General features: G+C 31.2%; 1 protein-coding gene across 2 annotated transcripts in view; it reads right to left on the reverse strand.

The window, feature by feature from the left end:
- The window catches only part of shroom3 (shroom family member 3), an 81,386-nt gene that overhangs the window by 44,529 nt on the left and 12,607 nt on the right, over positions 1-24,250 (reverse strand). The window contains exon 2 of one of the 2 annotated variants that reach the window (XM_073824512.1): positions 22,168-22,322. In XM_073824512.1, coding sequence (XP_073680613.1) covers positions 22,168-22,322 — 155 coding nt within the window. Of the gene's footprint in view, positions 1-11,294; positions 11,806-22,167; positions 22,323-24,250 lie in introns of those variants that run through there. The other variant, XM_073824513.1, reaches the window with a different exon arrangement.

Genomic DNA, 24,250 nt, shown 5'->3' on the forward strand with positions numbered 1-24,250 from the left:
AAAAAATATCTTTCAGGTGGTCAAATAGCAAATAGTGGAGCTCTGCAGCCACCTACTGGTAAAAGTTATTTGTAGTTGTTTTTTTTACTTTTAAAACTGGATTTTCCAAAAGATGGGCAAAAATCTTACACTAAACCATGTGAAATTACCCATGTTATCCCCATGAATTAAAGTAGGAAGTGTGGGTCTTTTATAAAGTGAATTTTACATAAAAAAGCAGTTTTTGTATAAAAACCCATTTAAAAAATATTTATTAATTTATATATATTTAAAAAATATCACTAACCCACTGAAAACTGCACAAATGTAGAGTAAAAACTTTAATAAACAGAAAAATATACAGTACAGACCAAAAGTTTGAACACACCTTCTCATTCATTTGAATGAGAAGGTGTGTCCAAACTTTTGGTCTGTACTGTATATATATATATATATATATATATATATATATATATATATTGCTTTTAATATCAGATCAGATTATCATACTTTTGTCTGTGCTCTTGTTTTAGACTTTTATTTGTAATTTGTAGTTTTACATATAAAATGTTACATATATAATGAACAGTATTTATTGAACACAAAATAAGTGAGTGCTTTTTGAAAAAGTGACTGATTACTGCTAGCATTAAATATGAATAGGTAAAAGAGGTATTTTAATTTTACAACTGTTATTTTCCTATTTATTAATGTGAAGCTGCTTTAAAATGATATGTGTTGTATAAAGCGCTATATATAAATGAATATGTAAACTTGATATGTGACCCTGGACCACAAAACCAGTCTTAAGTAGCAATAGCCAAAAATAATAATTTTTTTTCTTTTATGCCAAAAATCATTAGGATATTAAGTGAAGATCATGTTCCATTAAGACATTCTGTAAATTTCCTACCATACATATATAAAAGTTTAATTTTTGATTAGTAATATGCATTGCTAAGAACTTAATTTAGACAACTTTAAAGGTGATTTTCTCAGTGTTTTGATTTTTCTGCACCCGTAATCTCACAATTCCAAATTCAGATCTCATAATTCTAAATTTAAATCTCACAATTCCGAGTTCAAATCTCATAATTACATTTTCAAATCTCACAATTCTAAATTTAAATCTCACAAATCTGAGTTTAAATCTCACAATTCCGAGTTCAAATCTCACAATTCCGAGTTCAAATCTCACAATTCCGAGTTCAAATCTCACAATTCCGAGTTCAAATCTCACAATTCTAAATTTAAATCTCACAAATCTGAGTTTAAATCTCACAATTCCGAGTTTAAATCTCACAATTCCGAGTTCAAATCTCACAATTCCGAGTTCAAATCTCACAATTCCGAGTTCAAATCTCACAATTCTAAATTTAAATCTCACAAATCTGAGTTCAAATCTCACAATTCTAAATTTAAATCTCACAAATCTGAGTTCAAATCTCACAATTCTAAATTTAAATCTCCCAATTCCGAGTTTAAATCTCATAATTCCGAGTTTACATCTTACATTTCTGTTTAATTAGTGTTTCGATTTTTTTGCTCCCCTAGATTCCAGATTTTCAAATAGTTGTATCTCAACCAAATATTGTCCTATCCTAACAATCCATACATCAATGGAAAGCTTTCAGATGATGTATAAATCTTTCTAAAAATGGACCCTTATGACTGGTTTTGAGGTCTAGGATCACTTATAACCAATAAACCTTAAAACTAAAAAAACTAAAAACACGGCAACATTATCATTGAATCATTTTTGTGGTCTATTCAAAGCTCAACACAGACAAGCCTTTGATTTGCATATGGAAACTAGGAGTATATATGCAATTCTATGCAAAACAAAACAATCTCTCAGTAACCAATCTCAGACCCAACATACTATGATCTCATTCAATATATGCAATATTCACGGTCTGTAAATATTGAGCCAATGCACCTGCTTCACTCTAGTCAGGCAAATTGTTGTGTAGTTGACATACAACATGCAAACATCAAGATTTTAGGTTAAATGTATATTTTAGAAGCTGTAACGTTGTCATCAGTTTATCCTTTGAATCACCTTTTAGCATTCACAATTCACTTAAGTAGTCATAAGGTGTGACTAATATACAAATATATCATATAATCTCGCAATTAACTGCATAAATCTGCATGCGCAGCAGTCAGAAAGGAATTAGAAAAATGTTGCTTTAAATCGTTTAAACTGAGGCACTGCTGTGACTTGCCAAGTACTCATTTATATAGCGATAAATAAATCTTTATACCAAACAAAGACACATTGTTCACGAAACAGCAGTAAGATTATATAAACACAGAGAAGTGCATGGCAACCGCTGTTAAATTCAAGTATGCGAATGGGATCACTGTACCTGTGCTGACGGAGTATCAATTTGGCTGTTCTTCCGAATGCAAAAGTCTTTAAAGGACTAAATCAACCTGGAGTCAAACATCCAGAGCTACCAGAAATAAATCCCAGAGCAACATACTATAGACTGACTCCACACTGACAGGGAAAGAACAACATCGCTGTCTTTTTCTCTCTCGCTCACTTGCTCTCAAACACTGGTGACACATCAGAGGCAAATTACTGCCGTCCTCTCGGCCAATCAGATGAGCCGCAGGGCTGAATGAAAGCCACAGCGGTGATGTCACCAAGCAGGTTCCTCTCGTCCTGCCTTCAGGCTAACTCTCTCTCTCTCTCCCCCTCTCTGTTTTTCTCTCCTCTTGTTCTGCCGTTTTTTTGTTCTCTGTCACTTTTTCTCATTTACCCTCATGCTAATGGACATTTAAATATTTTTACCTGCTGTGACTCAGCCAGTTTCACAACCGAGTTCATGTCCCTGTTTTCACTCTCCATCACAGGTTTTGTGTGTCAGTGTATATGTTTACACTGTGTAATAAATTGTGTATATTTATATTTATAAAAGGCCTAATATTACCTAATTTGATAAGTTCAAAAATATACATAACATTTCAGCAAGATATAAGTATAGATTTTTACACAAAATAAGACTTATGAATTTTAAGTCTGTTTCTGGCACTCAATTTAGATAGAAACAATTCTGAGAAAAAGATCAGAATTGTGAGAACAGTGAGATATAAATTCTGAATTCAGAATGTTTTCCTGCAATTCCGGGTTTACATCTCACAATTCTGTTTAAAACTCACAATTTAGAGTTTAAATCTCAGAATTCCGAGTTCAAATCTCACAATTCTCAGTTTAAATCTCACAATTCTGTTTAAATCTCATAATTCCGAGTTTAAATATCACAATTCCGAGTTGAAATCTCATAATTTTTGAGTTCAAATCTACAATTTTACATTTAATCACGCAATTCCAAGTACAAATCTCACAATTCCGAATTTAAATATCACAATTCCGAGTTCAAATATCACAATTCGGAGTTCACCATTCAGTTTAAATTTCATAATCCCGAGTTTAAATCTCACACTTCTGAATTCAAATCTCATAATTTCGAGTTCAAATCTCACAATTCCGAGTTTACATCTCACTATTCTCAGTTTGCATCTCACAATTCCGAGTTGAAATCTCACAATTTTGAGTTCAAATCTATAATTTGAAATTTAGTCTCACAATTCCGAATCAAATCTCACAATTCCGAGTTCAAATATCACAATTCTGAGTTCACAAATCAGAGTTTAAATCTCATAATTTCGAGTTCAAATCTCACAATTCCGAGTTTACATCTCACAATTCTCAGTTTAAATTTCATAATTCCAAGTTTAAATATCACAATGCCAAGTTCAAATATCACAATTCCAAGTTTAAATATCACAATTCTGGTTTCCAATCTCACAATTCCGAGTTTACATCTCAAAATTCTGAGTTTAAATGTCACAGTTCAGAGTTCAAATATCACAATTCCGAGTTGAAATTTCACAATTTTGAGTTCAAATCTATAATTTGAAATTTAGTCCCACAATTCCGAATCAAATCTCACAATTCCCAGTTTAAATATCACAATTCCGAGTTCACAGATCAGAGTTTAAATCTCACACTTCTGAATTCAAATCTCACAATTCTAAATTTAAATCTCACAACTCCGATTTCAAATCTTACAATTCCGAGTTTACATTTTACAATTCCGAGTTTAAATATCACAATTCAGAGCTCAAATCTCAGTTTATATCTCACAGTTCTTTAAAAAAAAAAAAAAATTCTGAATAGTATAATATCATTTATTTTTATTCCATGGCAGAAACTGGCTTCCATATGTATCAGCTTGTATCACAAAGAAGTATTTAAACTGTATGTATTTAACTTACAATCTGCAAAAGAATTATAAAATAATCAGTCTTCAGAAGAATCATTCATACATGTGAAAATCGTGAGAATTGAACAAATAGTTGTAACCTAACATCAGGAATAATGTCTTGGTGTCAGTTTTTCCTGCTGATTAAGGGATAAAACAAGACTTCATCACCTTGCAAATAGTTGTCAAAAGCAAAAATTCTACAAAATGCATCTTATTTCACAATAAAGTGTAATGAGCTTGAGCAAAGCAGGCACTATTTTTGATCAGAATCAGCAGCCCAAAATGAGTATAAAAGAAGTCTTGGCTTTCATTCAGCCAGGCGGTGTTGTAGATAAGGTTCTTGGATTGCTCTAACAGGTGGGAATAAGGGAAACCCGTCCTATTCCACACCTGTTTTGAATCCTGCGCCCTGCATCTGTGTGTGAGCCGGCCGTCACCATAGAAACATACAAACCTTGACCACCACAAAGCACTCAGTCCAGACGACGGGGGAGGAATCGGCTACAAATTGTGTTTGTATGTGGGTGGAGGAGGGTGTTCACATCACAGAGGGGAATAAGACATAACGATCAGCATCTGGGCCTGAAAGGCTAAAATTAAAGACTGACATATTTGCGTCAGATGCTGCAGTAATGTGACTCTGACAGTGTGTCCATACTAGACACTTTTTCAGCATCATGTATTTGTTTGCCCTCCTTGAAAGCAAAATGCTGAATGAAGCAACAGCTAGTAAGAATGTACAGTATTTGATGTTTATATACATATACACTGTGGGGAAATTTTAAATCAAGATTTTTGTCTTGTTTTCTAGCAAACATGACTAAACATTCAACATGACTAAACAATTGACTGTTTTTAGTTTTTAGGATGCATCTTTAATTTTCTTAACCTACTATTTAAAAAAACAACAACTTTATTCATCTTTCAAAATAAACAAACAAATATAAATAAATAACCTTGAACATTTAATGAATCTTTTTTTATTCTTAAATCAATTTTTTTTTTGCCAAAATAGTAAGATTTATTATTCAATGAAAAAGTATTTTTTTCTTATTAATAAGAATGTTTAGACATTTCATTGGCAAACCAGACAAAATGAAAATGATTTTATGCAGTGTAGCATACAAAGAATGAATACATAAATTATTAAATAAATAAATTAATGAATAAATAAATAAAATAGTAAATGAATTAATAAATTAATAAATTAATAAACTAACAAATAAATGAATATGGTATGTATGTGTGAATAAATGGATGAATGAATGAATGAATAATACAATTAATAAATTTATTTATTAAGCTCAAAGTAATGAATAAATAAAAACAAAATAAAGGGAATAAAAAAGAAAGAAGATAAATCATTAAATAAATGACTAAATAAACAAATTAATAAATAATACATAAATTAATTAAATAAATATTATGGTATGTATGAATAAATGAATGAATACATACAAATTAATTGATTAATAAGTTCATAAATGAATTCATAAACAAAAACAAAATAAATTAATAAAAACAATACATACATATGAAATAAATAAATAAATGACGGTACGTATGAACAAATGACTGAATAGTGAATACATACATTATAATTGCTGAATAAAATAAATAATAAGCTAATAAATAAATTAATAAACAAAAAAACTTAAATTACTGAATGGATTATTAAGTGAATTAATTAATTAATTTGGTGTATAAAAAATAAATGAATACAAAATAACGAATATCTAAATCATTAAATTAATAAAAAATGAATAAATAAAAGATGGTAATACAGAAATAAATTAATAAAAAATATATGATATATAAATATATTAAAATGATGGTGATGAATAAATGAATGAATACAAACATAAAAATTAATAAATTAATTAATAAGCTAATAAATAAATTTATTAATAAAAAATAAACAAAATGTAAAGTTTGCACTTTTTGATGAGTGTCATTGAAAGTGGAAAAGAAATCAATGAAGTGTGCTCACATAAAGTCTAAACTCTAGCGCATGAAAGTCATAACTATGTATTTATGTGGTGACAGACCGAAAAACTAGCTCTTCACTTCTGCTTTTTGAGAAGCACTGTTATCAATCCATAAACAAACAAACAGCCAAAGCTTTGTGCAAAGCAATTAAGAGTTTTTCTCCATCTTGCTTTCTCCATTTCTCACAGTTTCTGACAACCTCATCAACAGAACAAGTGAAAGGCCTCACAGTAAACACTGTTTGTTTAATGCACAAGCCAACCTCTCTCAGTCTCATTTGTATAGTGGTCTGGCAGAGTGCACCGAAACGCGTTATGCAACAGCACAAGCGGCAATGTAATTGCCATAATAATACTGATCCATTTCCCTGTGCTAATATAAACAAACCAAAGGTGCCTGCTAGTATCTAATGCCCCAGCCAGCCCATAATAAAACGGGTCCAGGTCCACATAAAGTCCATGTGATGAGTATCAGGTGTGTGCAAAGGTTCAGATGTCCAGATACATGTGTGTGTGGTCAGGTAGAGCCTCACCTACTGGATCATATCTTATTAAACCACAAACCCGCCCTCGGTACACGCACACGTGCATGTTCACGGTATGACACACGTGCAAATGTTTCATTAAGCGCTGAGTGGACGTAATTAAATCCTAATTCACTCCCGATTCATGATCACAACCTAAGGCCTTGGCTGTGTTTCACATCTCTGGACCGGTCAGGTCACATTTTTAGACTATTAAGAGAGGGTTAGATCTCGATATTTTGCTAATACATAATATTTAAGGCCTTTATATGTAAAGTATTTTTAATGCATTAATAATTCCTTGTAATGCACCTTAAATTGCATGGCATGATATCATGCATAACTGAATATCTTACAATGCATTAAAACACGACAAACAATTAATTTCAAATGCAACATGGAATCTACAAATATTAAAATGCATTTGAACTTTATAATGCATTACAGCGCACATTATAAATGCGTATGTAATGCATTAAAACCAGTTTTAGGTAGCATGGGTATATTTTTATCTATAGCCAAAAATACATTGTATGTGTTAAAATTATTATTATTTTTTAATGCCAAAAGATATTTTGTAAAGCTTAAATCAAAATTTTCTCAATATTTTTATATTTTTGTGATGTATAAATCTCAATTAAAAAAAAAAGCATTTTATGTCATAATACTCTATTGTAGTCACTGCCAATTTCATGTTTTGTTCAATTATATGTGTCCTTAGAGCCTGTCAAATTTGATGAAAATATCTCATTTTGTTTTGGAGTAATAGACACTTTTCTATATGAGAAGAAAAAAAATTACCGATGGCTGACTTTGTTTGCATTTTTTTGCAACTTACTATCAAAATTTTGGCAATTGGGCATTAGTACATAGCCGACAAGTTATGTTTCCGAATTTCCTATGGTGGTTTTGTGTCGATAGGAGTAACAGTTTCTAAGATATTGACAAAATTTTAAGCGCTAAAATGCAATGTTGCACAAACTATAAGGCAAAATTTTGTATCATTGGACTCCGCAAGGACTCGGAAGTCTTAAAAGTTGATTCCTGTGAAAATACCACTCCCAAAGTTATAAGCATGTGAATATATTTGATTTACCACTAGGTGGCGTTGGCTCGTGCTGATGACCCATACCGAGGTTTGTATATATATACACATCAATGCGTTCGTAATATATAGCATTTTACTACAAAATTCAAAATTGCAGACGCCCAAAATGGCTGACATGGGAAAACTGGGTATCATTTGACTCGGCATGATGCACAGAATCTAAAGTTTTTTTGTGATTTTTGGCCAAACCATTCAGAAGTTATTAGCTAAAATAGACATTTTTGTATCTCCTGACCACTAGGTGGCACTGTGCAGAAACTGTGCAAGTAGCCTCAGGTCATGCTTGTTATAACGCATACCAAGTTTGGCCTCAATACGCCAAACCGTTGCGGAGATATAGCCTCACATCCATTTTTGCGCGCATTTCGTAGAATTCGTTCGCGCGTTATTTGAGAACGGTTTGACTAATCAACTTGAATTCCATAACTTTTTGCCAGCATAGTCTGAAGATGATCTGAACCAATTTTGATGAAAATCAGACAAACCAACTAGGATGAATTGGAAAAAGTAGGTTTTACAAACTATTAAAAATAGAAACTAAAACCTTACAATTTTTTTTAATCTTGGACTTCATTCGACTCAGCATGGCCCAAGGATTCAGAGAAAAAAAAAGAATTTTGATTCTGTGCCTTACCATTCAAAAGTTATAAGCATAAACACAAGTGAAACTTTCGAGTGGTGGCGCTAGAGAGTTGGAGTAAGAGACTCCAAATTTGCTATGGTTAATGGCGACACTGTGCTCTATCAATGTGCCAAATTTGACAACGCAAGCAGATCTACGGGCTGCCATAGACTCAAGAGTGGAAGAAGAAACGGAAGAAGAATAAGAACGCCAACGGTTTTAATAGAAATATAATTAAATAATAAAAAAATTTTTAAAAAGCTGTCAGACGCTTAATAGTGTTGGCGCTGAAGTTAAGATTGTTGACCCATATGATTGATTGTGTGGTTTAGGGTCACATATACTGTAGGCTTCAAGTAAAGTGTTTTAATTTGATGCTTAAAAGGGAAAAAATTAAAGATGCAAATATGACTACAATGCATGAAATGTTACAATATTCTAAACATTAACATTATGATTTTCTGAAAATCTGCTGATCTTGATCTTGAATTGATATGACAGCAAACTAGTGTTTATTGTTACATAATGCATTATCTTTCACAAACAAAGTGATATCGTAGGCAGAAAGTACTGTGCACTGTGCAGTAAACTAAGATGGTAGTCTGGATATATCTTGTGTTTCTCATGTCTGTAATTAGTCTTTCGATGAGATGAGAAGGGAGAAAGCAGAGAGAGAGAAGCGGGCAGGTGTTAGGCGGAGGCTCTTGGCACATAAGCATCATTTAACAAGACAATGTTAAATATTTACAGCGTTCCTGAGTGTCACATTGGAACAGGCTATCTGTTTTAGCAGTAAGAAAGGTTATTTCTCTCTCTCTCACCCTCATAAAACAGGTTATGAAGGAGGAAAAACACAGAGAGAGAGGTTTGGAAGAGACTGAAACCAACTGAAAAAAAGTTCATGTGTCAAAATTAATGCAATAATTTTGTATCTGAGCTGTGGCATCCACAGTAATGGTGCTGTACATTACTGTATGGATTAATTCACTTCTAAGAAGTTTTAGAAGAAACATCTAAGACAAAGTTGACACCCAAAGTTGACACCGAAAGTTTGAAAAGGGTAAAGGTGCATTCACGCCATGTTGAAATTACTGTAATGTTGAGGTTTCGACATGTATAAAGTGTTCATGTCCTCTTAGAACTCGTAATTACACCTTGTAAGATGGGACCACGTGATTTCTGTACCACCTGACCACTGCACTGATAGAAACGCATAATTTCCAGTCTGAGGACGTGAGCAGCTCAAAATAGAAAGTCACGTGTTGTCATCTAGAGCCTACAGTAATTTCGACGTGGCGTGAAGGCAGCATAATTTCTTCTATGTTGACTAAATTGTTTAAATATAATTGATAAATGAGTTTAAATATCACAATTCTGAGTTGAAATCTCACAATTCTGAGTTCAAATCTACAATTTTATATTTAATCTCACAATTCCGAGCACAAATCTCACAATTCCAAGTTTGCAATTTACAATTCTGAGTTCAAATCTCACAATTCCGAGTTTAAATTTCACAATTCTGTGTTCACAATTCAGAGTTTAAATATTATTATTATTAAAAATATTAAGCAGCACAACTGTTTTCAACATTGATAAAAGTAATAAATCAACATATTAGAATGGTTTCTGAAGGATCTTTTGACACTGAAGAATGGAGTAATGGCTGATGAAACCAATATTAGAAATTGCAATAATATTTCACAATATTACTGTTTTCTCTGTATTTTTGATCAAATAAATACAGCCTTGATGCGCAAAGGAGACTCCAAGCTCAAGATATTTTCACGTTTCATTCTACGACATAAAATACATCTGTAATGCCCCACTCTTTCTTCATTTCTTAAGTTTTTAATGCGTTTTGAAATCTAATTGTCTAAATGGGACTACTGAGGTTGTCTGGGACATTAAACATCATCACACCAAACAGAAAAAGTCATCTCAGCTTTTACAAACTTGCTGTATTTATATTCGCACTCTCGTAAACCATTCTTATTCTTAACTGTTTAAATAAGGATTGAAAATATGTGACCCTGGACCACAAAACCAGTCTTAAGTAGCATGTATTTGTAGCAATAGCCAACAATACATTGTATAGGTAAAAAATTATTGATTTTTCTTTAATGCAAAAAAATCAGTAGGATATTAAGTAAAGATCATGTTCCATGAAGATATTTTGTACATTTCCTACCGTTAATATATCAAAATCTTTAAAGACAATTTTCTCAATATTTAGATTTCTTTGCATCCTCAGATTCCAGATTTTTAAATAGTTGTATCTCGGCCAAATATTGTCCTATCCTAACAAACCATACATCAATGGAAGCTTTCAGATAATGTATAAATCTCATTTTCAAAAAATAGACCCTTATGACTGGTTTTGTGGTCCAGGGTCACATATATTTAATAAAAATAAATTAGGATTAAAAGAGCTGTCAGACGCTTAATGAAGTTAAGATTATCACAAAATGTGAACTTTTGCTATTCACAGAGCTTATTTTTTGTAACAGTCTAAAAGCCGAAAGAAAAATCTGATCAGTATTTCAACAAATGATGTGATATTGGGGAAATCAGTTTGAAAACAGTCATTATTATAGCAATTCCAACTGATATCACCACTGGTTCATAAATGATAAGCTTTATCTTTTAGAAAGAGCAGCATCTCTGCAAAAACATTATTTAGAACAGAACTACTCCTTCAAAAAAAATCCCATTTGCATGCAAAATCTGAACACAAACACATTAGTCACAAATGTTTGTTCGTGCCACCATGAATCATTCACGTGTTTCACATACCTGTCTGATTCAGCAAACGCCTCTGAATCCTTCATCTAATCTGGACTGAGACCTGATCTCTCCAAGCATTCGCATGAGCTTGAATCAGCGCTCTTAAAAGTTGCTAATCGGCTGTAAGAGGCTTTAGGGTAATTTCCGCTGGAGGTAACTAAAGATCTCCACGTTTATTTGGACCCGATAGAGTCTGCCTGTACGTGAAGTGCCAGCCGCACATCACTTTAACATCTGCGAGAACTGACGTTCTCCGACAGCGTCCTCCTTTGACACACAGTCCTAAGTCCTTGCTCCTGTATAACGCTTCCCGAATGGCAAGGCGATGATGTCATAGGCCACACGGCGACCGTTGCTGGGTCCGCCAAAGCTGTTGCTTAGACTAAAGACGGGCTTGTTAGAAATGACTCTGACAGGCAAGAGAGATCACACGAGGCTTAACAGAGTCAACACAGAAAACGACCCCGGGAAACGGGACTGAAGGAAACCTGGAGTCTCGAGAGAGAGTGTGTGTGTGTGGAGCTTTCTTTTGTGTTTTCTTTCCCTCCTTCCCACTGATGGTTGACCTCTGGACTCATATGTAAATCAACATCCTCCTTCAGGAGTCTGCGTATCACTGTTAAGCTTTTATGATACAGTGAGGGGAAAAAAATTATTTGATCCCCTGCTGATTTTGTACGTTTGCCCACTGACAAAGAAGTGATCAGTCTATAATTTTAATGGTAGGTTTATTTGAACAGATAGAGCCAGAATAACAACAAAAAATCCTGAAAAAAGCATTGCAAAAAAGTTATTGACTTGGCAAAACCCTTGTTGGTAATCACAGAGGTTAGACATTTCTTGTAGTTGGCCACCAGGTTTGCACACATCTCAGGAGGGATTTTGTCCCACTCCTCTTTGCAGATACTTTTCAAGTCATTAGGGTTTTGAGGCTGACGTTTGACAACTCGAACCTTCAGCTCCCTCCACAGATTTTCTATGGGATTAAGGTCTGGAGACTGGCTAGGCCACTCAAGCACCTTAAAGGAGTAGTTCACTTCCAGAACAAATATTTACAGATAATGTGATCACACCTTTGTCATCCAAGATGTTCATGTCTTTCTTTCTTCAGTCGCAAAGAAATTGTTTTTTGAGGAAAACATTTCAGGATTTTCCACCATATAGTGGACTTCTATGGTGCCAATGAGTTTGAACTTCCAAAATGCAGTCTAAATGCAGCTTCAAAGGGCTCTTACCATTCCCAGCCAAGGAAGATGTAAGATCTAGTGAAACAATCAGTTATTTCAAAGTATATAAATTGTTTGTTTTTTTATTTATATAAAAAAAAAAAATACAATTTATATACTTTTTAACCTCAAACGCTTGTCTTGTCTAGCTCTGCGTGAACTCTGTGTATTCCGGTTCATGACAGTTAGGGTATGTCTCATTTTCTCCTCCAACTTCAAAATCGCCCTACATCGCTGTATTACCTTCTTCCTTGGCTGGGATCATTTAGAGCCCTTTGAAGCTGCATTTAAACTGCATTTTGGAAGTTCAAACTCAGGGGCACCATTGAAGTCCACTATATGGAGAGAAATCCTGAAATGTTTTCCTCAAAAAGCATAATTTCTTTACGACTGAAGAAAGAAAGACATGACAATCTTGGATGACAAGGGGGTTGAGTACATTATCTGTAAATGGTGAACTACTCCTCTAATGTGCTTCTTCTTGAGCCACTCTTGAGCCTTGGCTGTGTGTTTTGGGACACTGTCATGCTGGAATACCCATCCACGACCCATTTTCAATGCCCTGGCTGAGGGAAGGAAGTTCTCACCCAAGATTTTGATGGTACATCGTCCATTTGATGCAAAAACACCCCCAAAACATAATGTTTCCACCTCCATGTTTCACGGTGGGGACGGTGTTCTTGGGGTCATAGGCAGCACTCCTCCTCTTCCTACAAACACGGCGAGTCAAAGAGCTCGATTTTGGTCTCATCTGACCTCAACAGTTTCACCCAGTTCTACTCCGAATAATTCAGATGTTCATTGGGCCTGTACATGTGTTTTCTTGAGCAGGGGGACTTTGCGACCACTGCAGGATTTCAGTCCTTCACGGCGTAGTGTGTTACCAATTGTTTTCTTGGTGACTATGGTCTCAGCTGGCTTGAGATCATTGACAAGATCCTCCTGTATAGTTCTGGGCTCATTCCTCACCGTTCACATGATCATTGAAACTCCAGGAGGTGAGATCTTGCATGGAGCCAAAGACCGAGGAAGACTAACTGTTATTTTGTTTTTCTTCCATTTGCAAATAATCGCACCAACTGTTGTCACCTTCTCACCAAGCTGCTTGGCGATGGTCTTGTAGCCCATTTCAACCTTGTGTAGGTCTATAATCTCAGCCCTGACATCCTTGGACAGTTCTTTGGTCTTGGCCATGGTGGATAGTTTGGAATCTGATTGATTGATTGCTTCTGTGGACAGGTGTGTTTTATTCAGGTAACAAGCTGAGATTAGGAGCACTCCCTTTAGGAGAAAGCTGCTAATCTCAGCTCGATACCTGTATAAAAGACACCTAGGAGCCAGAAATCTTGCTGATTGATTGGGGATCAAATACTTACTTCACTCATTAAAATGCAAATCTCATTTTTGAATTTTTTTGTTTGTTTTTATTCTGTCTCTCATTGTTCAAATAAACCCACCATTAAAATTCTTTTTCAGTTGGCAAACGTATAAAATCAACAGGGGATCAAATATTTTTTTCCCTCACTGTATACACTACCGTTTCAAATTTTTTGCCTGGAATGACCCTTGTTTCCCGCCACACTAAACAACACCGTAGAGTTAGCCAATCAGATCTTGGCTTCAAGTTGAGTTTGAACTCAATATCTCCTCCCAACATCTTGTTTCCTTCTTTCCCTCTCTGTACCTGGGAATCGCAATTCTTCTCTTTTCGCATTTCTTCGTGTTCTTTCACCTCTGATCTGGAGTCAGTCTGGGTGAATGTGACACCGACACCGTCCTTACACAACCAGGTGTGACACAATGCCTCTCATTATAAGAGCATTATCCAGGCTGAGAGGGGCCTTGTGTGTGTTTGAGTGTGTGCGCACCTCACTGTGTAAATTGCAGTGTCTGATGTCACTGTCAGCCCATGCCAAAGACTCACACCCGCTCTCGAAATAAGGAGAATGCTTTCAGAAAAACCTATTTATATTATGAATTATAGGCATGTAATTCTAGATTTCTCTTCTATGCAGTAATTATTATAAGAGAGAACGGCATGTAAATAATTTAATAAATAACTGAATAAATAAACAAATATTTACATGATGTTAATTGTTAATGCGACAGATTTTTTAAATATTTTTTATTACTTTTTCTATGCAGTTGAAATTATTTTAAGAAAGAACAGCATGTAAATAAAAGAACAATAAAAACTGAATAAATAATTCAGTATTTACATGCTGTAAATTTTTAAAATAAAATAATTGCAACTGAAAATTTTTATATTATTCTAAATTTCTCCACTATGCAGTTGAAATTATTATAAGAAAGAATAGCATGTAAATAAATGAATAAATAAAAACTGAATAAATAAATATTTACATGGTGTTAATTTATAAAATAAAATTTATTTTATATAATATAAATAAAATAAATAACAAAATATTATGATTATATATTATTATATATTAATATAAAATAATTGCAACTAAAAAAACATAATTTTCTATGCAGTTACAATTATTTTAAGAAATTACAGCATGTAAATAAATTAATAAATAAATTTACATGCTGTTAATTCTTAAAATAATTGCAACTGAAATTTTTTATATTATTCTCTGTTGCAATAATTTACAAATAATTACAAAATAAAGTAATTATTAAATAACTGAATAAAGGAATAAATATTTACATGCTGTTAATTCTTAAATAAAAACACTGTAACTGAATGTCTTTAGTGTCTTGATTACTTCAAGAAATAACAGCATGTAAATAAATGAATAAGTAAAAATTGCTGAATAAATAAATATTCACATGCTGTTAATTCTTAAAATAATTGCAACTGAAAAAAATATATATTCTAGATTCCTCTACTATGCAGTTGCAATTTTTTTAAAGAAAGAGCAGCATGTAAATAAATGAATAAAAATAACTGAACAAACAAATAAATATTTACATGCTGTTAATTCTTAACATAAAATAATTGCAACTGAAATTCTTTCATATTTTTGTAGATTTCTCTACTATGCAGCTAATATATATTACATAATAAATTAATAAATATTTACATGCTGTTAACTCTTTAATTGCAGCTGAATTTTTTATTATTCATTTCTCTACTATGTTGCAATAATTTTAAGAACAGCATGTAAATAAATAAATCAATAAAAATAAGTGAATAAATAAATAAATTTACATACTGTTAATTCTTAAAATAATTTAACTTTTTTCATATTTTCTCTGTTTCTCTACTATGCAGTTGCAATTATTTTAAGAACAGCATGTAAATAAATACATAAATAAAAATTACTAATAAATAAATATTTACATGCTGTTAATTCTTAAAAAAAACTGCAAATAGCACATTTCAACTACGCAGTTTTGAAAATTACTATCATGTAAATAAATAAAAAATTATATACTTTCAATGAATTTAAATATATTTGCAATTAATTAAACAATTAATTACAATTAATCCAAAAAATTTAAAACACAAAAATTACATTTCAATTACTTAAGAAAATTTCTTTATTTTTGTTTACGATTTTTGGATTAATTGTAATTAATTGTTTAATTATATAATAATATATTTAAATTAATTGAAAGTATCTTTAATTTGCAGTTGCAATTACTTTAAGAATTAAGATCATGTAAATAAATATTTATTTATTTTAAATCATTTTAAAACTGCGTAGTCAAAATCTAGAAAAATATGAATTTTTTTTTAAGAATTAACAGCATGTAAATATTTATTTATTTATTTAGTAATTTTTATTTATTTGCATGCTGTTCTTAAAAAACTGCAACTGCATAGTAGAGAAATCTAGAAAAAATATGATTAAAAAAAAGAATTTTAAGAATTAATGTAAATATTTATTTATTCACTTATTTTTATAGATTCATTTATTCACATGCTGTTCTTTCTTAAAATAATTGCAACTGCATAGTAGAGAAATTAATATAAAAAAATTGAGTTGCAATTATTTTGAGAAAGTAAAAAATGTGAGATATAAACTCAAAATTGCAAGAAAAAGGTCAGAATTTTCTCAATTTTCAGAAATTTCTCACAATTGCGAGTTTATATCATGTTATTAGTTTATATCATGCAATTCTGAGAAAAAAAATCTGATTTGCGAGTTTATACTAGATACTAATTCCTAGAAAATAGAAGAGTTTGTATCATGCATTTCTAAGAAAAAAAGGTAAAAATCGTGAGACGTAAACTTTCAATTTTTTAAATTGTGAGAAAATAGGTCAGAATTGTGTGATAATTAGCTTTTTTTATTCAGTGGCAGAAACAGGATTCCATACAGCATTGTTTCTATTGCAAAAGACATTTAATATAGGCTCTACAAATAGTTGCAAAACAACTTATTAGTCACATAAATACGCAAAAATATGTTAAAAACCACTGTACAACTGTGTTGCAGTCACCCACTTCATATTTGCATTTTTTTAAAAGAATTAACAGCATGAAAATATTTATTTAGTCATTTTTATTTATTTATTTACAAGCTGTTCTTAAAATAATTGCAACTGCATAGTAGAGAAATCTAGAAAAAATATGAAATTAACAGCATGTAAATATTTATTTATTTAGTGACTTATTTTTATTGATTCATTTATTCACATGCTGTTCTTTCTTAAAATAACTGCAACTGCATAGTAGAGAAATCCAGAAAAAAATATGAATTTTTATTTTAAAGAATTTTAAGAATTAACAGCATGAAAATATTTATTTATTCACTTATTTTATTGATACATTTATTCACATGCTGTTCTTTCTTAAAATAATTGCAACTGCATAGTAGAGAAATCCAGAAAAAATATGATTTTTAAAAAAGAATTTTAAGAATTAACAGCATGTAAATATTTATTTATTTAGTCACTTATTTTTATTGATACATTTATTCACATGCTGTTCTTTCTTAAAATAATTGCAGCTGCATAGTAGAGAAATCCAGAAAAAATATGAATTTTTATTTTAAAGAATTTAAAGAATTAACAGCATGTAAATATTTATTTATTGACTTATTTTTATTGATACATTTGTTAACGTGCTGTTCTTTCTTAAAAATAATTGCATCTGCATAGTAGAGAAATCTAGAAAAAATATGATTTTTTTTAAGAATTTTAAGAAATAACAGCATGTAAATATTTTATTTATTCACTTATTTTTATTGATACATTTGTTAACGTGCTGTTCTTTCTTAAAATAATTGCAGCTGCATAGTAGAGAAATCTAGAAAAAATATGATTTTTTTCCAGAAGAAATCCAGAAAAAATTCCAGAGAAATCCAGAGAAATTCCAAAGAAATCCAGAAAAATATGAATTTTTATTTTAAAGAATTTTAAGAATTAACAGCATGTAAATATTTATTTATTTAGTCACTTATTTTTATTGATACATTTATTCACATGCTGTTCTTTCTTAAAATAATTGCAGCTGCATAGTAGAGAAATCCAGAAAAAAATATGAATTTTTATTTTAAAGAATTTAAAGAATTAACAGCATGTAAATATTTATTTATTGACTTATTTTTATTGATACATTTGTTAACGTGCTGTTCTTTCTTAAAAATAATTGCATCTGCATAGTAGAGAAATCTAGAAAAAATATGATTTTTTTTAAGAATTTTAAGAAATAACAGCATGTAAATATTTTATTTATTCACTTATTTTTATTGATACATTTGTTAACGTGCTGTTCTTTCTTAAAATAATTGCAGCTGCATAGTAGAGAAATCTAGAAAAAATATGATTTTTTCCCAGAAGAAATCCAGAAAAAATTCCAGAGAAATCCAGAAAAAATATGAATTTTTATTTTAAAGAATTTTAAGAATTAACAGCATGTAAATATTTATTTATTTAGTCACTTATTTTTATTGATACATTTATTAACATGCTGTTCTTTATTAAAATAATTGCAACTGCATAGTAGAGAAATCTAGAAAAAATATGACATTTTTTAAAGAATTTTAATAATTAACAGCATGTAAATATTTATTTATTTAGTCACTTGTTTTTATTGATACATTTATTAACATGCTATTCTTTCTTAAAATAACTGCAACTGCACAGTAGAGAAATCCAGAAAAAATATGATTTTTAAAAAAGAATTAAGAATTAACAGCATGTAAATATTTATTTATTTAGTCACTTATTTTTATTGATACATTTGTTAACATGCTGTTCTTTCTTAAAATAATTGCAACTGCATAGTAGAGAAATCCAGAAAAAATATGAATTTTTATTTTAAAGAATTTTAAGAATTAACAGCATGTAAATATTTATTTATTCACTTATTTTTATTGATACATTTGTTAACGTGCTGTTCTTTCTTAAAATAATTGCAGCTGCACAGTAGAGAAATCCAGAAAAAATATGAATATTTTTTTTAAAGAATTTTAAGAATTAACAGCATGTAAATATTTTATATTTTATTGATACATTTATGCAACTGCATAAAGAAATTAATTTAAAAAGTTGCAATTATTTTCAACACACTAACAAGTGAAGAATCACTTTTATCCCTGAAAAGCTTTCATAATCATGTATGAATCACCCTGCTAAACTGCTGTTCTTAACTAATACAGATCATTGTGTACCAGCACTGAAACCACAACACATGCGATGCTGTAAACCACACGGCATCGCTCACTCCTGTGAGAACACAGGCGTCTTTGTGTCGTCGGTGATGCCAGTGCTCTGTAACCTATATCTGAGTGTGTGTGTGTGTGTGTGTGAGAGACTCTCAGGAGACTAACTCTACTCAGCTCCGCCCCCTAGAGGCCTCGCCGTACACGTCCACCTGTCACCATGGCAACGCTCCACACCTGCCAGGTTCACCTGTAACTCAGACCTGTATCTTGTGTCCAGCATCACTCACGTGTGCTCTCAAAACAAAACTCTTTGCTTTTAACGGATTAACAGGCCAGGGATCTAATGACAGCAAAAAGTAAAACAGCATCAGACCCGTATGTGTGCCTTTATCAGAAGGAAAGTGTTTTCTATTTTTAGTGGTGTTAAACACATCCACCCTGCTGCGGTCCTGTTGATAATGGCTAGTTTGTGCACCTCCTGTGTTTAGACAAGACTGTAGGACCAGCACAGTAAAGCTTGATTGCATGCAAATTAAGCAAAAAAAAAAAAAAAAAAAAAAACATGAGATAAAGAGAGAATACATAGACCTGTGTTTGCATTTCTTGTCCTAAATCATATCGTCATGACCCTGACTAAGCATTAGCACCAAGAAAACCCTAGACAACTAATTATATATGGTGTACTACCAGTCATAAGTGTAGAATAATTACAATTTTTAATGTTTTTGAAAGAAGCCAAAAATTTGGTCAAAATATTTGCTCAAAAATACAGTAACAATGGTAATATTGTGAAATATTATTGCAATTTTAAAACACTGTTTTCTATTAGAATATTTTTTTAAATGTAATTTATTCTTGTGATCAAAGCTAAATTTTCAGCATCATAACAGTCTTCAGTCTCACATGATCCTTCAGAAATCATTCTAATATGCTGATTTGCTGCTTTTTCCTGCAATCTCATTATTATCAATGTTGTGGTGCCCAATATTTATTCTGGAAACTATGATTTTGTTCAGGATTCTTTAAAAATGTTTTTTATTGATTTAACACTGTAGAAGTATGGAAGGCTGTTTCCGTCACTGAAAAAAAATAAATAAATAAAAATACAAAAATTACACCTTTTTTTTGTAATTGCAACTTTTTATTCCACAATTGTGAGTTTACATCTCGCAATTCTGACTTTTTGCTCAGAATTACATAATATAAACTCACTATTGCGAGATACAAACTTGCAATTTGTGATACATACATACATGCATTTCTAAGTTTATATCTCACTAAATAAATTGTGAGTTTATATCATGCAATTCTGAGAAAAAGTTACATTTGCTAGTTTATATCAAAATTCTGAGAAAAAAGTCAGAATTGTGAGTTTATCACGCATTTCTGAGGAAAATAAATAAATAAATAAAAATTGCCAGACGTAAACTCAGAATTACGAGAAAAAAGCCAATTGTGCAAGTTTATATCATGCAAGTATGGTTTCCGCCACTGAATAAAAAATAAATAAAAAAAATAACTTGCTTTTGCGATACATAAAGTCAGGATTGCAAGTTGTCGCAATTCTAAATTTATTTCTTACAATTGCAAGTTTATGTCCCATTATTCTGCTTTTATAACTCCCAATTGCAAGTTCATATCATGAAATTCTAAGAACAGAAGTCAGATTTGCCAGTTTATATCACAATTGTGAGAAAAAAGGCAGCATTGCGAGTTTGTATCACACATTCTGAACAAAAAAAAAAGACAGAATTGCAAGATGTAAACTTGCATTTGTGATACATAAAGTTGGGATTGCACGTTTTTATCTCACCATTCTAAATGTATTCATCACAATTGCAAGTTTATATCTCACTATTCTGACTTCAAAACTCACAATTGTGAGTTTATATCATGCAATTCTGAGAAAAAAAGTCACATTTGCTAGTTTATATCACAATTCTGAGGGAAAAAAATCAGAATTGCCAGACGTAAAAAAGTCAATTGAAAGATATAAACTCGCATTTGCGATAAAGTCAGAATTGCACATTTTTATCTCAAGACTTTTAAATTTATTTTATGCAAGTTTATATCCCTCTATTCTAACTTTATAACTCCCAATTGTGAGTTTATATAATTTAAGTTTGTATTATGCATTTCTGAGAAAAAAAGTCAGAATTGCGAGATGTAAACTCAGAATTTTGAGCAAAAAGTAAAAAATGTGAGATATAAACTTGCATTTGCAAAAACATTTCTCACAATTGCGAGTTTATATCACGCCATTAGTTTATATCATGCAATTCTGAGAAAAAAAGTCTGATTTGTGAGTTTATGTATATGACATTTAATAAAGGCTCTATAAATAGTTGCAAAACAGCTTATTAGTCACATAAATACACAGAAATGTGTTAAAACACCCACTTTAGCATTGCCGAGCACAATTTTTGCATTGATAAACACCATCAGAAAATGTACAAATCTAAATCTAAACTGTATTAGTAACGCCACATTATAATTCAGCTGATCTTCTTCTAAATCTTATGTTCAAACATCATCCAATCAGATTTTAGCGAATGACATATTTGTTTAATAAACCATCGGTCAACAGGTGCAAGTGAGGAGAATGAGGAAATGCTTGCATTAACAACGAATGTTTGGAAATGATCAACCAAAATAGCTATTTCAGGATCTACAGCTCTGCTGTGCTGTCAATAAACTGTTATAAATAACCTAAATGGACAGGAAACAGTTTTGCCATACGCTACCATTCGAAAGTGAAAGGTCAGAAAGATTTTTTTTTTTATTAATAATTTTATTCAACAAGGACACATTATATTGTTCAAAAACAACTGTTTTGAATGTTTGAATGATTTGTGAAGGATCATGTGACACTGAAGACTGCAGTAATGATGCTGAAAATTCAGCTTTGCATCGAAGGAATAAATTCAGTTTTCCAGTATTTTCACACAAAAGCCAGTTATTTGAAATTGTAATATTATTATTCAATTTTAGCATTTTTACTGTATTTTTAATTTAAAAATTCAGCCTTAGTGAGCATGGGAATTAAAAAAATTAAAAGATAGAAACTCTTACCTTCGCACCGTGAGCCGCAGCGTCTTGTAGGATCCTTTAACGAGAGATATGGCCTCCTGCCTCCATCCGCTCAACTCCACTTCATTAATGACGACCACCTCATCTCCCACCTGCAAGGGGTGCTGCAACAGAGACGCCTTCCCGCCCTCCTCTACCTGCGGGATGTTAAGAAAACAGACACAAACAGGCCGTGAGCGCTCTGTGCGGTAACAGATAGAGCCTACGAGGGCTCTGCGAACTAAATTAAAACCACATGAACGCTCGGCGCCCCCCAGTAAAACCCGCCCAGAATTCAAAGAATGTTTTCTTTGGACCTTTACGCCTACACATTCGCCGAGTCTCTAGACACTAATATTTTGGTCACACAATCCCTCGTCCGGGTCGGACGGAGGATGCAGTCCCACGTTACAAAAAGCTCAGCAGCATCCAGACAACATAATGTCTTTGTGCACCTGAGAGGACTCCTTTCAGTCTTTTACGGCTCCTAAACAATACGCAGAACACAGGGCATTATTCACACGCAGGAAATGTAATGTTTAGATATTGCAAACACAAAGACACCTCTGTAAATCCCAAGTAGCGTCTCAATGTGGACAAAGACTGACAGAATTGGATAGATAAGATCGGTTATGGCACTCTTTTCTTGAACTCCTGAAAGCAGGTGCAGGGTGTTTCACGCGTATTTGTTTTGACGACGGATCTCCAATACGTTAAAGAAAAGTCCTGCGGTGTGACGGTGAAATATTCCCTCTGGAAACCAATGTATTTATGTATGCGACAACAGCAATTCAGAGGAATGGTCTGCATTTCAGTTGTCTAGATTTTGGCCTGTGTCCAAGAAGTGTAGAGTTTCTAGAAATGGCACATTTAGACTTTATTTATATTTACATTAAGTTTATGGTATTTATACCTTGGCTTGAAGAAATTTTATTCAGAGAATGTGTTCAGTAAAAGGTGATGGTTCTTGTTCAACAAATGGTTCTGGTCCACTGTTGTTGTTGTTGACTAAAACTAAAACTATTAAAAACTGAAAAAAAAAAAAAAAAAAAAAAAAAAAAAAAAATAATAATAATAATAATAATAATTAGATATATATATATATATATATATATATATATATATATATATATATATATATATATATATATTAAATTGAACCTAAAATGTAAACAAAAATGAGATAAGTTGAAGTACTAAAATTAATAAAACTGAAAGATTAAATGAAAGCTAAATAAAAACATAAAAAACTAACAAAAATGATAAAAGCACGAAACAAAATTACTATAATTTAAACTAAAAATAAGATAAAGCAAGACATTGACAAATAAAAATTGACAAAAATAAAAATGGACACAAGCACAAAACGTATAACTAAAATTTAAATTAAATTCATAACTAAAACTAAACTAAAATAATAATAAATAATAATAAAAATACTAAAAGACAAAAGCACAATACAAAATTACTATAATTATACTAAAAATAAGATCAAGCTTAAAAAAATCGAATAAAAACCGACAAAAGCAAAAAACAAAATGACTAAAATCAAACCTAAAATCAAAATAAAGCAAAAAAATAATGTGACAAAAGCACAAAACAAAATTACTACAACTTGAACTAATTTAAGATAAAATAAAGCAAATAATAATAATAATAATAATAATAAAATGACAAAAGCAAAAACAAAAAAAATATTAATTGAACCTAAAATGTAAACTACAATTAGAAGTTAAAGTACTAAAATTACTAAAACTGAAATAATAAATGAAAGCTAAAGAAAAACAAAAAACTAACAAAAATTAACAAAAGTAAATTATTATAATTTAATCTAAAAATAAGATAAAGCTAAAAATAAAAAATAAAAACGGACAAAGCACAAAACATATAACTAAAACTTAAAATAAATTCATAAAAAAATGACAAAAGCAAAAAACTTAATTAAAAAAGCAAAAAATAATAATAATGTGACAAAAGCACAAAACAGATTTACTACAACTTAACTAAATTTAAGATAAAAAATAAAGCAAAAAAAATTATAATAATATAAAATAAAAAAATAATAAAATGACAAAAAAATTAATTA

The sequence above is a fragment of the Garra rufa genome, chromosome 19 (genome assembly GCF_049309525.1).
Source record: "Garra rufa chromosome 19, GarRuf1.0, whole genome shotgun sequence".
Lineage (NCBI taxonomy): Eukaryota > Metazoa > Chordata > Actinopteri > Cypriniformes > Cyprinidae > Garra > Garra rufa.